Below are 15,329 nucleotides of genomic sequence, written 5' to 3' on the forward strand. Positions count from 1 at the left end.
ATCCTGTTACAAGGCTCAAATATTATCCCCAGGAGCCTTCCCAGAGGCTGTGAGCGCTTGGCCCTTTCTGTTTTCACAGGGTCTTGTTCATGGTCCCTTGGGCACTTATCTGATGTGTGTCATTACTCATTTCCAGGCCGGCCCTGCCCTGGACTCCAGAGTCCCCAAAGGCCAGTAGTGTGTGTATGTATGTACGTATGTACGTACGTACGTATGTATGTACAGAATTCTCTACACCCTATGTGGGGCTTGAACTCCTGACCCTAAGATCAAGAGTCCATGCTCTTCCGACTGAGCTGGCCAGGTGCCTCAAGGCCAGTACTGTTTTCCACTCAGTCCTGTGGCCCAGAGCCTACCCTAAACGGACTTTCAGCAAAGCTCCTCTTCATGAGACAGGGAAACAGCCCCAGGGCAGAAGAGTCAGGAGAGACTGCCGTGGAGCCGGGAGGAAGGGGAGCAGGTCAGGAGTTAGGAGGCCAGGCGCTGGAGACACAGAGGACTCAACAGGGCACGGTCTCCTTGTGCCAGGCACTCGTCGCCTCTGTCACCCTCAGAGATACCACTACTGGAAGCAAAAGAGAAACAAAGGCTACCAAGCTTTATTCAGGTCATACGGATTACAGATAACATACGGGAGCCTGCATCCAGCCCCTTGAGCAGGCTCAGTGCCCCCTGCCGCCGCTGCCGCCACCGCCGCCGCCGCCGCCGCCTCACTTCTTGTCCTCCTCCTTCTTGTCCTTCTTGCCATCCTTGTTGGCCTGCGAGGCCAGGGACCCCATGGCATTTCGAATAGCTTCATTGTTGGGATCCACGCCTGGAAGGTTCTCCAGGACACTCTGAAGGAACTCGGGGTCCTGCATCACGTCATAATCATCCTCCTCCTGAAAAAGGGCAGGGTCAGCTTGGCCAGGGGCTGGGCCAGCTTGGGAGCGCCCCGCTGCCTGAGCCCCTCTCCAGCTGTCTGTGGGCGGCGCCACCTCTGGCCCAGTGTAGAAAGGACAACGGAGGGGAAGGCCCAGTGCCTACGGATGGTATGAACTCATACTTCCGTGCGTGACCAGACAGAGAAACTGGAACTTTGCTTCCTGAGCATACAGGATAAAAACAGATGCCATCACGTTCAGATTTCTTGCTATCAGACACCCACTCCTTCTTTGCCTGAGACTCTCTCTCACCCTCCTGGGAAGACAACACCCTATATACCAGTCCAGACTGCTCCCACCAAGAAGGAAGAAAAATGACAGAACATCAGGACACCGAGCCAACCTGGACTGGGTTCATTCTATGGCCTTAGCAAGGTTTACAAACAAGAAATGTAGATCTAGGTGTTTCTTTCCCTCTGCTCCTCAATAAGCTCATCTATGAAACCCTGAAGAATGTTCCAGGCCTAGAGAGCTAAAGACATGAACACCAATGGACCTTAAGTGTTCTGGAGGTGGGGAGTCATTTTTGGCCCTCACCTTGGCGGGCTCAGATGTGTCCATGGCGGAACTGGCATCAATGTCAGCAGATTCTGCCTGGCCAAACTCTGAGGAAGAGGGCAGTCCGTTTAGCTCCATTTCCCTTCCCAGTGTCTCTGCCCAAGCACTGCTTCCCACGCCCTGGCTTACCAGCACCCTGCAGGGACATCTGCATGGCATAGGCGATCTGCTCCTCCTCGGTCATACTGCTCAGGTCAGGAAGCCCAGTGCGGCCAAACTCCTGCTGGCTGATGGTCATCTTCAGCAGGGCGTCATCTGAGTCTGGAAAAAGGAGGGGAGCAGCAGAGTAGGACCGCTGCCATGCTGCACACAGGCCCACCCCTAAGCTGCTCCCCCAGCCCCTGTGTTCCCATGCTGCCCAGCCTCCCTACCACTACTCCAGCGTCCACGCCTGACTCCACGGGTTACCCTTGGCCCCATCCCTTACCTTCAGCCCCAGCTGTAGCAATCCCTGCCTCAGCCGCAGAGGCTGCAGCTGCCCGCCGGGCCTCTTCCTCCTGCCGCTGCCGCTGCTCTTCCATAGAGACGCGGAGGGCCTGGCAAAGGGCAGGGCAAGGTCAGATGTTCTGCCCTCCCTCCTTGCAGGCGCTTGGGGAAGTCAGTTGAGGGGTGGGAAGGGAACATAAAGTGGCAGCCTCTGGTTTATGCACGTGGGCAGGAAGCTGGGGAGGTAAGAGGTGACAGAGGGAAAAAGGATTTGGGAGAAGCCTGGGGTTTAATGAGGAGAAGTGAACAAGAGAGTCTGACATTGGTGTCCCCAGAGATCACGCAGAATTAAGAGGAAAAGGGACGAAAGGGAGTCTGGGAAAATGAGCGAGGGTGTTCAGGAAGGTTTAAGCCTGGAGATGCTACGTGGTATGTGGGTCCTCAGTACAGGAGGACAAAGGAGGACCCCTGGGCTCTACCTGAGGTCAACATTTGCTCACCAGGGCCAGCTCAGGATCAGCACTGGGATCCACTCCAAATTCAAAGTCACTGGCACCAAGACCCAACATGGCACCACCTTCACCAGCCAGAATTGGAGAACTGATGAGGGCATCGGCCAAGCTGGGCCCAGGAGGCACTGTCACCAGATGAGAACCGGTTCCATCTTTGCCATTCAGTGTGTTTACAAAGGCTGTCAGCTTTTCTGTGTTCACCTCCTGGGAGAGGGAGAGGGAAGAACGGAGGCGGCTCTCCTTCCCGCCCTGCTCCCCCATCCTCTGCCACTTCAGCACCTGTCCGGAGCTGCTCCCTCACAGCGCAGGCACTGCTATGGGGAAGGACTGCTCTGTTTGTAACCAAATCAAGTCCATGCCGCCCAACCCATTCTTACTCACCTCTTCCCCAAAATTGATAATATCAACATTTACTTTTTCTTTCTTGAGACGTTTAGCCAGCTTCACCAGCTAGGAAGAGGGAAGAGAAATGAGGAAATCTGTTCCATACCACAAGGGAAAGGATACTCCTCACAAGCATACAGAAATCGGTTAACCCCCCCGATGGCCCCCAACAGAAATACTGAATTCTGCATATCCACATTTTCCCAAAAGGATGAACCCAATGCCTATGGCAGCTTGACTAAGACCCAAGGGGCCCCATTCCCACGTTCCCCAGCTGTCACCTGGACTCACATCCTTCTCATTGTCCTCTACGGGGCTCCCCACAAAGGCGATGATGCGCATCTTGTGATTCTTGCCCTGTCGGTGCTTCAGAGCCAGCTTGCAAAGGAAGAGGAAGTTCTCACGGTTAGCCAGAGCCAGAGGAACCACTGAGCTCTCTCTTCTGTCACTCTACTTCTTTTCTTAGGGTTTCTATGTTCAAGTCCACCATCATGTTCACATAAGGTCTAACCCCTCCCCCACCCTTCCCTCCCTCCTATGCCTCTGCGTGTGGACAAGAGGGGCTGTCTTAATTCCAGGGGTCTTTTCCTTCACCACCCTCACCAGTCCTGGATTCATCCCACCATATCCCTTCTACTCCTTTCTCTGGGTCGGTCACTTCTCTTCCCTGCTCTGGTTCTAGCTCAACACTCCAGGGAAGAAATGAACCAGTGTTGGGGGCAGAGCCTCAGAGCAAGGGGGAACAATCAAAGGGATCCAGTAGGACTCACATGGGCCACACGGATGCCAGTGCAGAAGGTGATCTTGCCCTTGGGTTGGACAGTGTGGAGCTTGGAAAGAATGCGGCCGGTGTCAGGGGTGAGTGTGGTCAGCACTTCACAGTCACTGGGATGTAGGGAGAGGGTTTCTATGATTTCAGGTCTGGACAAGTGCCTCTGAACCTGTATCTGACTCATCTTTTTTTTTTTTTTTTTTCCCCAAGGAAACTCTACGCCTGACATGGGGCTTGAACTCATAACCCCGAGATCAAGAGTCTCATGTTCTACCAACTGAGCCAGCCAGGTGCCCCCAACTCATCTTTTAAGACCTGGATAATAACTGTAATCTCTCCTGTTCTTAATCAAACATCCAGTATTTAGAGGGTAGATCTTAAATGTCCTCATTAAAAGTAAAGAATTTTTTCTGACTATGTGAGATATGTGTGTTACCTAAACTTAGTGTGGTGATCATTTCACAATATATATATATATCAAATTGTTATGTTGTATACCTTAAACGAATGCCATATTGTTTGTCAGCTGTATCTCAATAAAACTAGAAAAAAATCTAGTATTTAATAGATATGAACACAGGAAGTAAGGGGTTGACTTTACAAGAAACTTGCCCTCTTCCTCCCAATGCTTCCCTTGAACTCTTCTTATGTTATTCTGCTCCCAGGGCCCCAAGAATCCTCCACCACATCTGGATGCTAGTGAGCGTGTCTCCCCGCCGCTCCATTTCCAGACCTGCTTGCCAGCTAACAGCATACATACTGGGATGGGAGGTTACTCATTTGAGGATTATTAGTTCCTTAAACAAATTACTTTTGGGGTATGAGGATATGTGATACAGGTCCCGGGTACTCTTAACTCAAAATAACTTTTCATTGACTTTAAAATACATCGTGAAATTTCACCCCAGAAGATTTAGTTTCCTAACTGTATCAAATTCAGATTAATATCAAACCCAAGCTGCAGGGCACTTGGGTGACTCAGTCGATTAAGCATCCGACTCTTGATTTTGGCTCAGGTCCTGATCTCCAGGTCCTAAGATGGAGCCCTGACCACATGGGGCTCTTCACTCAGTGGGGAGTCCTCTGGGACTTCTCTCCCCACCTTGCCCATCCCCACCCACCCTGTGCTCTCTCTTTCTCAGATAAGTAAGTCTTTAAAATAAATAAATAAATAAACTCAAGTTGCTATTAATATTTCTTCTGAATAGGGAAGAAGGTAGTCTGGGAAGGCTGATGGGCAAATGCAACTTCACGGGACCTGGACAGCAACCTGGATGCCACAGCAGGTCACATGTGGGAAAACACCCACCCACCTACCACACCCCTTCCTCCTCTGCCCCACGTACTTGGCCAGTGTGATGAGGCCCACGTTGTTCTCAGGGTTGCTGCGGGTCTTAGAGTGACAAACTATGTTGACAGCGTCTTGTTGAGCCTGCAGCCGGGTGGGTAAGAAGTCTCCATTCCGCATATACTCACTGTTGTCCACACTGTCAGATTAAAAGAAAGACAGAGAAGACATATGGTAAGATCTCTCCGATACATTCTAATTCCAGAGACGTCTACCCTCTTCCCTCCTTCAACACTTCGAGGGACACTATCATGCACAGTAGTGGCTCTCAGTCTCTGTGAAACACAGAAACACCTACAACTTAAAAAATATTAAATGTGTACATATGTATACACACACACACACAGACTTCCAAGCCTTACACCAGACTTACTGACTCAAAATGATCAAAGGAGGGGCAACAGGGTGGGTCAGTTGGTTGGGCAGCACACTTGATTTCAGCTCAGGTCATGATCTCAAGAGTTGTGAGATCAAGCCCCACATCTTGCTCCACACTCAGTGAGGAGACTGCTTAAGATTCCCCCTCTCTCTCTACCCCCCACCTTTCTTAAAAAAAAAAAAATAAAGACGAAAGGAGGAAATATACTTTATTTTTTAAATTGTATTTATTTGTCAGAGAGAGAAAAAGAGAGCATGTGTGCGCAGGAGCACAAGCAAGGGGAGAGGCAGGCTCCCTGCTGAGCAAGAAGCCAGATGCAGGACTCGACTCCAGGGCCCTGGGATCATGACCTGAGCCAAAGGCAGATGCTTAATTGACTGAGCCACCCAAGCATCCCAGGAAATAGATTTTAAATCTCCATTCCACAGATGATTCTGATAAGCATCAAAGGTTGCAATCTGTTCAAGCACCACAATCACCTTCTTAGAAGCTGCAATTCAATGTTATTAAGCAGTGTCATGGATGAATATTCTAAATTTGCCTTCAAGATTTATTCCTCGGGCGCCTGGGTGGCTCAGTTGGTTAAGCGTCTGCCTTCAGCTCAGGTCACAATTCCCTGGTTCTAAGATCAAATCTCGCATCAAGCTACTTGCTTAGCAGAGAGGGTGCTTCTCCCTCTGCCTCTGCCTGCTGCTCCCCTTGCTTATGCCCTGTCAAATAAATAAAAATCTTTAAGAATCCATTAAAAAAAAAAAAGTATTTCAAGGGTAGAAAATATTTACAATATAATACATGCTCGGCAGCAAGGAGTGCAGAAAAGCACAAAGCAATCATCTGGTTAAATGTTACCAGCTTTGGCAGCTGGACCAAACTGTAAAAATGAGGTTCTATGGAAGTGGGCTCTCACATCTTTTATCCTTACAGTTTTTCCCAATCTAAGAAATCCAGATAATATGAAATACAAGCAGGGCACCTGGGTGGCTCAGTGGGTTGGGCCTCTGCCTTTGGCTCGAGTCATGATCTCAGGGTCCTGGGACTCTGCTCAGCAGGGAGCCTGCTTCCTCCCCACCCAGCCTGCCTACTTGTGATCTCTCTCTGTCAAATAAATAAAATCTTAAAAAAAAAAAAAAAAGAAATACAAGTTCTGGCTTCCCCAGAGACCATAAGGAGACAAGAAAGTGAAGGAGTGGGCGCCTGGGTGGCTCAGTGGATTAGGCCGCTGCCTTCGGCTCAGGTCATGATCTCAGGGTCCTGGGATCGAGTCCCGCATCGGGCTCTCTGCTCAGCAGGGAGCCTGCTTCCTCCTCTCTCTCTCTCTGCCTGCCTCTCCGACTACTTGTGATTTCTCTCTATCAAATAAATAAATAAAATCTTAAAAAAAAAATAAAATAAAAGTTTATAAAAAAAAAAAAAAAGAAAGTGAAGGAGTTATACTTCAAGCCTCAAACAGGATCGATTCCTGATGACTTGAGATCTCACAGCACTCTAATCATCAAGGATTCCATCTGTACTGCTGGGAAGAAGCAATGTTGTCCCAGATGAGACACTTCATTTCCACTTGCAAACAAAATACGGGCTGGGGGGAAATGCCTGGGTTGCTCAGTGGGTTAAGAGTCTGCCTGAGGCTCAAGTCATGATCCTGGAGCCCCGGGGATTGAGCCCTGAATCCAGGCTCCCTGCTCAGCGGGGAGTCTGCTTCTCTCTCCCTCCCGCTCTGCTCCTTCCCCCACTCATGCTCTATCTCTGACAAATAAATAAATAAAATCTTAAAAAAATATATGGGTGGGTGCAATCTTTTTTCTTTAATATCGTTTGACTGGCAATAAATATAAGCAAAAATGATGAAGAGAGGTAATTAAGAAACTAATGATAGAAACAGAAAAGGGAGTAAAGGGCGGAGTTCAGTTTCAGGTTCAAATACCCAATCTCTTCTTTATTAATACTATGATCCTGAGGAAGTTACTTCATTTCTCTAAACTCTAGTTACTTCATCTTTAAAATGGGCTTTACTGTATGTAGGTGAGGGTAGGCTTTCAGGATTGCTTTGATGATGAAATTCATAGAAAGTACTTAGCACAGTGCCTAACAATAAGCATGAAACATGGACTAGTTCTCCTGTGGAAACTCCATCTATGTAGAGGTCAAGGGCTCACTCTCCTGACCATTCATTATATTCTTTTTTTCTCTGATACACTGTTTCTGCTTATTCTCCCAGCAGAGAAGCAACAGCTTCTCTTGCTTCAAATACAGTAGTGAGTCCAAACATAAAAAACAATGGAGGCTTTGAGGACCATCCAGCTGGAACAGCTACTAAGTAGAAGGACTGTGGGCAAGAGCAGCAGATGGATGAGGCCTGCCAGAAAGGCGTCAGAGTGAGCATGGGGACATGAGAGGTAGGGAGAACAGGGAGCAGGGCTCACACCCTGTCCTGCGTCAGAACACTGGGAGGGTGATGGTAGTATGGGGGTATTAAAAACAAAGATGCCTTAACACCTAGGTATGTATCCCTAGAAAAAAAGTTCAGCTTCTCCAATCTTGAACTTTATATGAATTGAATAATATATCTATTTCTTTTTTTTTTTAAAGATTTTATTTTATTTATTTGACAGACCGAGAGAGCACAAGCAGGCAGAGCAGCAGAGGGAGAGGGAGAAGCAGGCTCCCCACAGAGCAAGGAACCCGACGTGGGACTCGATCCCAGGACCCTGGGATCATGACCCCAGCAGAAGGCGGTTGCCCAACCAACTGAGCCATTCAGGCACCCAATATATCTATTTCTTGACTACTTTTGCTCAACCATATACAATTCTTCCTAACAAAAATCCATCTCAAAATAAGGGCTCGTGAAATTATCCAGCTACTCCATAAAGTCTTCATTTAAAAAAGAACACAGGGCGCCTGGGTGGCTCAGTGGGTTAAGCCGCTGCCTTCGGCTCAGGTCATGATCTCAGGGTCCTGGGATCGAGTCCCACATCGGGCTCTCTGCTCAGCAGGGAGCCTGCTTACTCCTCTCTCTCTGCCTGCCTCTCTGCCTACTTGTGATCTCTGTCTGTCAAATAAATAAATAAAAAGTCTTTAAAAAAAAAAAAAAAATTTAAAAAAAAAAAAATAAAAAAATAAAAAAGAACACAGGGGCGCCTGGGTAGCTCAGTGGGTTAAAGCCTCTGCCTTCGGCTCAGGGCATGATCCCAGGATTCTGGGATCATGCCCCACATCAGGCTCTCTGCTCAGCGGGGAGCCTGCTTCCCCCCTCTCTCTCTGCCTGCCTCTCCACCTACTTGTGATCTCTCTCTGTCAAATAAAAAAATAAAATCTTAAATTAAAAAATAAATAAATAAATAAATAAAAATTAAAAAGAATACAGATGCCTGGACTTTCTTGGCTGGGCATCTGGCTCTGCAAATGGAAAACGGAGTCAAATACCTGCCATTTTTAATAAACTCCTCTGCAGGATTTTGATGCACAGCAGAGCATGAATCTCTACAGAAAAAAAGGAGTGGGTCTCCTCACTATTCTGTGCCTGTGCTGTTTTTTTTTTTTTTTAAAGATTTTATTTATTTACTTGACAGAAAGAGATCACAAGCAGGCAGAGAGGCAGGCAGAGAGAGAGGAGGAAGCAGGCTCCCTGCTGAGCAGAGAGCCCGATGCGGGCCTCGATCCCAGGACCCTGAGATCATGACCTGAGCCGAAGGCAGAGGCTTAACCCACTGAGCCACCCAGGCGCCCCTGTGCCTGTGCTGTTACAACTGGCCACCCATATGTCTCTCTGGACATAATCTTTCCTCCTATACATCAAGACAAACCAATAGTCTTTTTTTTTTTTTTTAAGTAGGCTCTATGCTGGGAGGGGCTTGAATTCAGGACTCTGAGTTCAAGAGCCAGACACTTCACCAAGCCACCAAGGTGTCCCCAGGCCAATATTTTTTTTTTTTTTTTAAAGATTTTATTTATTTGTCAGAGAGAGGGAAAGAGAGCGAGCACAGGCAGACAGAATGGCAGGCAGAGGCAGAGGGAGAAGCAGGCTCCCTGCCGAGCAAGGAGCCCGATGTGGGACTCGATCCCAGGACGCTGGGATCATGACCTGAGCTGAAGGCAGCTGCTTAACCAACTGAGCCACCCAGGCGTCCCCCCAGGCCAATATTTTTAAACCCCATTTTGTATGCGGGTTTACACGGCTCTGCCTGCACCATGTTCATAACTCTTCCAGAAGTCCTCTATTGAAAGGTACCAAAGTCCAACCTTCTGAGCTCAACATTCGTGGTTTTCTACCCTTCAAAAAAAGAAACTAGGGGCGCCTGGGTGGCTCAGTGGGTTAAGCCGCTGCTTTCGGCTCAGGTCATGATCTCAGGGTCCTGGGATCGAGTCCCGCATCGGGCTCTCTGCTCGGCAGGGAGCCTGCTTCCCTCTCTCTCTCTCTCTCTGCCTGCCTCTCCATTTACTTGTGATTTCTCTCTGTCAAATAAATAAGTAAAATCTTAAAAAAAAAAAAAAAAAAGAAAGAAACTACCTTAAACCAACAACCTTAAAACTAAGTCACACTAATCTATTTCCTAATCCTTAACCACACCTTGGGCATTTACACTTCAGCAGCTTAATTTCTACCCTACCCTCTACATGTCATGGTCTCTCCTCAACATCTGCTAAAGTCCCTTCAAGGCCCCTCTTAAATTCCCTCTTGAGGTCTTCTCAGGTACACTGCGACTAACAGATGTACAGTGCTATACAGTTTACAAAGCATGGTCACAAACATTCTACCTACCTGTGTTATAAGGCAAGTGGAGATTAAGATTACTCCCAGTGAAAGATTTAATACATTCTCAAGAACATGCAGCTAGTAAGTAGCAGAAAACACAGGACTTTGGATTCCAGATCCTGTCCTTTTTCTATTCTAACATGCTTTGGCAACATAAACATCTAGAACTCCCAATTAAATCTTAACTAAAGATAATTAACAAATAACTTTCTAGTATAAGTACATCCCCTGCAATATTTGGGAAACATTTATAGCCACTTTTATATTAAAAACTACTGTTCACATGAATTCAAATTTACCTGGCACTGTTATCCTTCCCCACCCCACCAAAAGAAACTCTTAGGTGGCTGTTCCATCCAACAGGCAATTTGTGTGTTTGTATACTATTCCTTATTATATTCTACTCTCATCGCTCAAAGAAACTGGAAATCTTGCAAAAGTCTGTGTCCTCTGCTTCTAAAATCCAACTCATAGTAAGACAGTAATAATAAAATACATAATAATCCAACTCATAATAAGATACTCATAATAAGTTTGAGACTGAAGAAGAGGGCTAGCTCAGCAGGCAAGAGTTTTAATGTCAGACAGCCTAGGGTTTAAATCTTGGCTCCCCCACTCAATTAGCGCTGCGACTTTGGGGAAGTCATTTAAAATTGCTGAGACTCGGGGGGCGCTTGGGTGGCTCAGTGGGTTAAAGCCTCTGCCTTCCATTCAGGTCATGATCCCCGGGGCCTGAGATTGAGCCCCACATCAGGCTCTCTGCTCAGCGGGGAGCCTGCTTCCCCTTCTCTCTCTCTCTGCCTGCCTCTGGTTACTTGTGATCTCTGTCTGTCAAATAAATAAATAAAATCTTAAAAAAAAATTGCTGAGACTCGGTATCATCACCTGTAAAAGTGTTGTGAAGTTTAAGTGAAAAAAACGTAAATTAATGCCTGACACATAGAAGGCAATTTATAAGCTGTACCTCTGAAAATAATACAGGGGAAGTTAATGGAGACAGACATGAGCCATTGGGACAGAGAAAGGATTTACAATCTCTCTTGTTAATATCCATTATTTTGAAAAGAAGAGAGCAGGGCAGATGAGTCTGAGAAGCAACACTCCCTACAGACAGCAGACTTGGGGCTAGTCTAGGGGAGACGACGCTAAAATAGAGCGAAGAAGCAAGGATCGGCCAGTCAATGACTGTCCGAGGGTTGAGGGGTACTGAGGTACTCCGGACCCGTCCTCCTCTCCCGGGCCCTGGGATGACTCAGGGAGTCAATGGGGCTCCTTCCTTCCGGGCCCAGGGCCGCATCTCACCGATCGGTCCCCCACCTCCACCCCAAGCCCACCCAGCCTCAGCGCGACAAGCGCCCCCTCATTCAGTCCCGCCCCCCATGGGTCCCGAAGTAAATCCTCACCAAACCATAGTGCTTTCCAACACCATCTTGCCACCTTCCTCCCTCCCAGACCGGCTCTTCTAGACTGCCAAACAACAACTCCTCCCATTGGCCCAGTGCTCACCACCAATCACAGGCCTCGCTCAACCGGCTTCTTTCTGTTTCCAGCCGCGTTGTGCTCTGGGAGTTGTAGGCGCCGCTAACATAAAAAGTTGTGTAGGAAACGGCCGGAAATCTGAAGTGACACACAGAAAGAAGTCCCCCCTACCCTCCCTGTTATTCAGGTTCTCTGGCTGAGTTCCCTGGTGGCGGATCTAAAAGAAGCTGTAGAGGGAGGAACTCTTGAAATTGCTGTGGATGTGTTTGCCAGCATCTTCATTTTTAGAAAGTGGTGGGATTGTTCATGTTTCAGCTATGACGCTTCGGGATAGCGCTTTGTGCACCTAACCACTAAGTCCTTATCCTCCAGAATTGAATATATATCTCTCTCCCATTTAATTAAGGGCAGGAATGGTGTCTTAATCTTTGCAATTCCTGAGCCAGTACAGAGCCTGACACATCAGGTTTGGCGAATCAATCCTTTTATAACTAATCTCCCAAAGAATGGGAGACAAACTAGTAAACCATTTTGGTTTGTTAGTGAAAAATAACATTAAAAAATGTGTTGGATTGGGCGCCTGGGTGGCTCAGTTGGTAAAGAATCTGTGATTGAGTTCCGGATTTGTGCTTCCTGCTCAGCCAGGAGTCTGCTTCTCCCTCCCCTCACTGGTGCTTTCTCTCTCAAATAAATAGATAAAATCTTAAAAAAAAAAAAAAAAAAAAAGCTTCGGGTTACCTTTCCCTACACACATACACACACACACACCACCGCCCCTGCCCCCCCAATCTGGAAATCCCAGGTCTCCTGGAGAAGGGGGAAAGGAGGAAGACACCTGGCGTGGCACACCATACTTGGAGATGGGGGAGAGGAGTGTTGGATATTACCTAGATGGTTTTTTTTTAATGTTTTTTTGTTCTGTGTTGTTTTGTTTTGTTTTAGAGAGGGGGTGAAGGGGCAAGGGAGACAAAGAGAGAATTTTTTTTTTTTAAGGATTTTATTTATTTGAGACAGTGAAAGCGAGAGAGATCAGAGAGGGAGAAGAAGCGGACTCGCCACTGAGCAGAGAGCCCAATGCAGGTCTCAATCCCAGAACCCTGGATTTATGACCTAAGTCAAAGGCAGTTGCTTAACTGACTGAGCCACCCAGGTGCCCCAAGAGAGAGAATTTTAAGCAGCCTCTCTCCCAGTGCCCCAGCACAAAACCGAACCCAGGCCTTCATCTCACAACCCCGAGATCATGACCTGAGGAGAACAAGAGTCTGAACCTTAACCAACTGAGCCACCCCCAGATACCTCTAAATGTTGGTTTTAATAGATATGTTCAGAAGTTATTGGTAACCATTAGAGCTTGAATAGGAATAAAATCTATCATTGGGGGGGAAGCCATCAATAATAACCATAGACAGGAAAGGGGAAACAAATAAGAAAAATAATTAGTGACAAGTTCAAACATAACCAAAATAGTTTGCAAACAAGACAAGAAATACATTTTAAAAATAGCTGCATAATGTGGGGCACCTGGGTGGCTCAGTGGGTTAAGCTTTTGCCTTCAGCTCAGGTCATGATCTTGGGGTCCTGGGGATCAAGCCCCACATCGGGCTCCTTGCTCAGTGGGGAGCCTGCTTCTCCCTCTCTCTCTGCCTGCCTCTCTGCCTATTTGTGATCTCTCTCTCTCTGTCAAATAAAAAAAACACATCTTTTTGAAAAAGGTAAAAATAGAGTGAAAAAATATTCCAGGCAATAGTAATAACAGAAAGCATGTGTGTTAATATTGTACAAAACAACAACACAAATACTGAGATCAGATCAGGAGAGGGATATTTCATAAAATATAAAATTCATCAACAACAAAAAAATGCTCTGGTTTAATCGGGATAATGCAGTTCCAAAGACAAGTTGAACATCAGGGATAACTAAGTCAGTATTCTTCTAAATGTGTAAGTAAACGAAGACACAAAGGAACAAGGAAGTGAATGTTCTGGAATGTCATCACTGTTATGGAAAACCATGACACATGATCCCTGTGCAGGGAAGTGTCACCTTCTCAGCTTTAGTCAGATATTTAATAGATTGTGACCTGTGTTTAGTTATTGATTTTTTTCTAAATATTTTATTTATATTATTTATTGATTTGACACAGAGAGAGAGATCACAAGTAGGCAGAGAGGCAGGCAGAGAGAGAGTGGGGAGCAGGCTCCCTGCTGAGTGGAGAGCCCGATGTGGGTCTCCATCCCAGGACCCTGGGATCATGACATGAGCCGAAGGCTGAGCCTTACTACTAACCCTCTGAGCCACCCAGGCGCCCCTAGTTAGTACAATTTAAAAAATATATATATTTAAAAATAATAATAAATTATTTATTCATTTGAGAGAGAGAGAGAGAGAGAGAGAGAGAACAAGTAGGGGGAACAGCACAGCACAGAGAGAGGAAGAAGCACACTCCCCACTGAAGCCAGATGGGGGGTCCTGATCCCAGAAACTTGGGATCATGACCTGAGCCGAAGGCAAATGCTTAACCGACTGAGCTACCCAAGTGTCCCTAGCATACTTTTTAAAAAAGATTTTATTTACTTGGGGCACCTGGGTGCTAAGTCATTAGGCATCTGCCTTCAGCTGAAGTCATCATCCCAACAAGCGTCCTGGGCTGGAGCCCCTGCATTGGGCTTGGCAGGAAGCCTGCTTCTCCCTCTCCCCTTCCTCCTGCTTGTGTTCCATCTCTCACTGTTCTCTATCAAATAAATTAATAAAATCTTTAAAAAAAGTTTTATTTATTTAAGAGTGTGAGAGAGCATGAGAGTGGGGTGAGGGGCTAAGAGAGAAGCAGATTCTCCGCTGAGCAAGGAGCCCCATGCAGGGCTCAATCCCAGGCACATTTAGTACACATTTAAAAAGTCTATGGAGCGGCACCTGAGTGACTCATTCAGTTAAGTGTCTGCCTTCAGCTCAGGTGGTGATTTCAGGGTCCTGGAATTGAGCCCTGCATGGGGTTTCCTGCTCAGTGGGGAGTTTCTCTTTCAAATAAATAAATAAAATCTTTGTGAAGATTTTATCTTTAAAATAAATCTTCAAAGATTTTATTTATTTTATAGAGACACAGCAAGAGAGAACACAAGCAGGGGAGGTGGAAGAGGGAGTGAGCTGAAGGCAGACACTTAATGACTGATCCACCCAGGTGCCCCATTAAATAAACTTTTTTTTTTTTTTAAAGATTTTATTTATTTATTTGAGAGAGAGACACAGCGAGAGAGGGACCACCAGCAGGGGGAGTGAAAGAGGGAGAAGCAGGCCTCCTGCCAAGCAGGGAGCCCCATATGGGGCTCGATCCCAGGACCCTGGGATCATGACCTGAGCTGAATGAAGGCAGATGCTTAATGACTGAGTCACCCAGGTGTCCCTAAATAAAATCTTAAAAAATAAAAAATAAAAAAAGTCTGTGGGGGCACCTGGGTGGCTCAGTGGGTTGAGCCTCTGCCTCTGTCTCGTGTCATGATCTCAGGGTCCTAGGATTGAGCCCTGCATGGGGATCTCTGCTCGACAGGAGCCTCCTTCCCCACTTCCCTCTCTGCCTGCTTCTCTGCCTATTTGTGATCTCTGTTTGTCAAATAAATAAATAAAATCTTTAAAAAAAAAAAAAAAAAAGGTCTGTGCAGCAGCACTTATGGAGGGGCACCTGGGTGGCTCAGTTGGTTAAGCGTCTGCCTTCAGCTCAGGTCACGATCCCAGGGTTCTGGGATCAAGCCCTACATCCTGCTCCCTGCTGAGTGGGGAGCCTGTTTCTTCCTCTGCCTGTTG

The 15,329-nt window shown here is 46.9% G+C and overlaps 1 protein-coding gene across 1 annotated transcript; it reads right to left on the reverse strand.

Moving 5' to 3' along the window:
* Positions 1-577: 577 nt before the first annotated feature.
* PSMD4 (proteasome 26S subunit ubiquitin receptor, non-ATPase 4) lies at positions 578-11,575 on the reverse strand. Its single transcript, XM_059135054.1, has 10 exons — positions 11,459-11,575; positions 4,922-5,062; positions 3,574-3,688; positions 3,095-3,181; positions 2,801-2,869; positions 2,408-2,623; positions 1,909-2,017; positions 1,611-1,742; positions 1,461-1,528; positions 578-881 (listed from the first exon to the last, which is right to left on the reverse strand). The coding sequence occupies exons 1-10, from the start codon at positions 11,482-11,484 to the stop codon at positions 711-713; spliced, it is 1,134 nt and encodes a 377-aa protein (XP_058991037.1). The 5' UTR covers positions 11,485-11,575; the 3' UTR covers positions 578-710.
* Positions 11,576-15,329: the final 3,754 nt, after the last annotated feature.

This window comes from Mustela lutreola, chromosome 10, assembly GCF_030435805.1.
Source record: "Mustela lutreola isolate mMusLut2 chromosome 10, mMusLut2.pri, whole genome shotgun sequence".
Classification (NCBI taxonomy): domain Eukaryota; kingdom Metazoa; phylum Chordata; class Mammalia; order Carnivora; family Mustelidae; genus Mustela; species Mustela lutreola.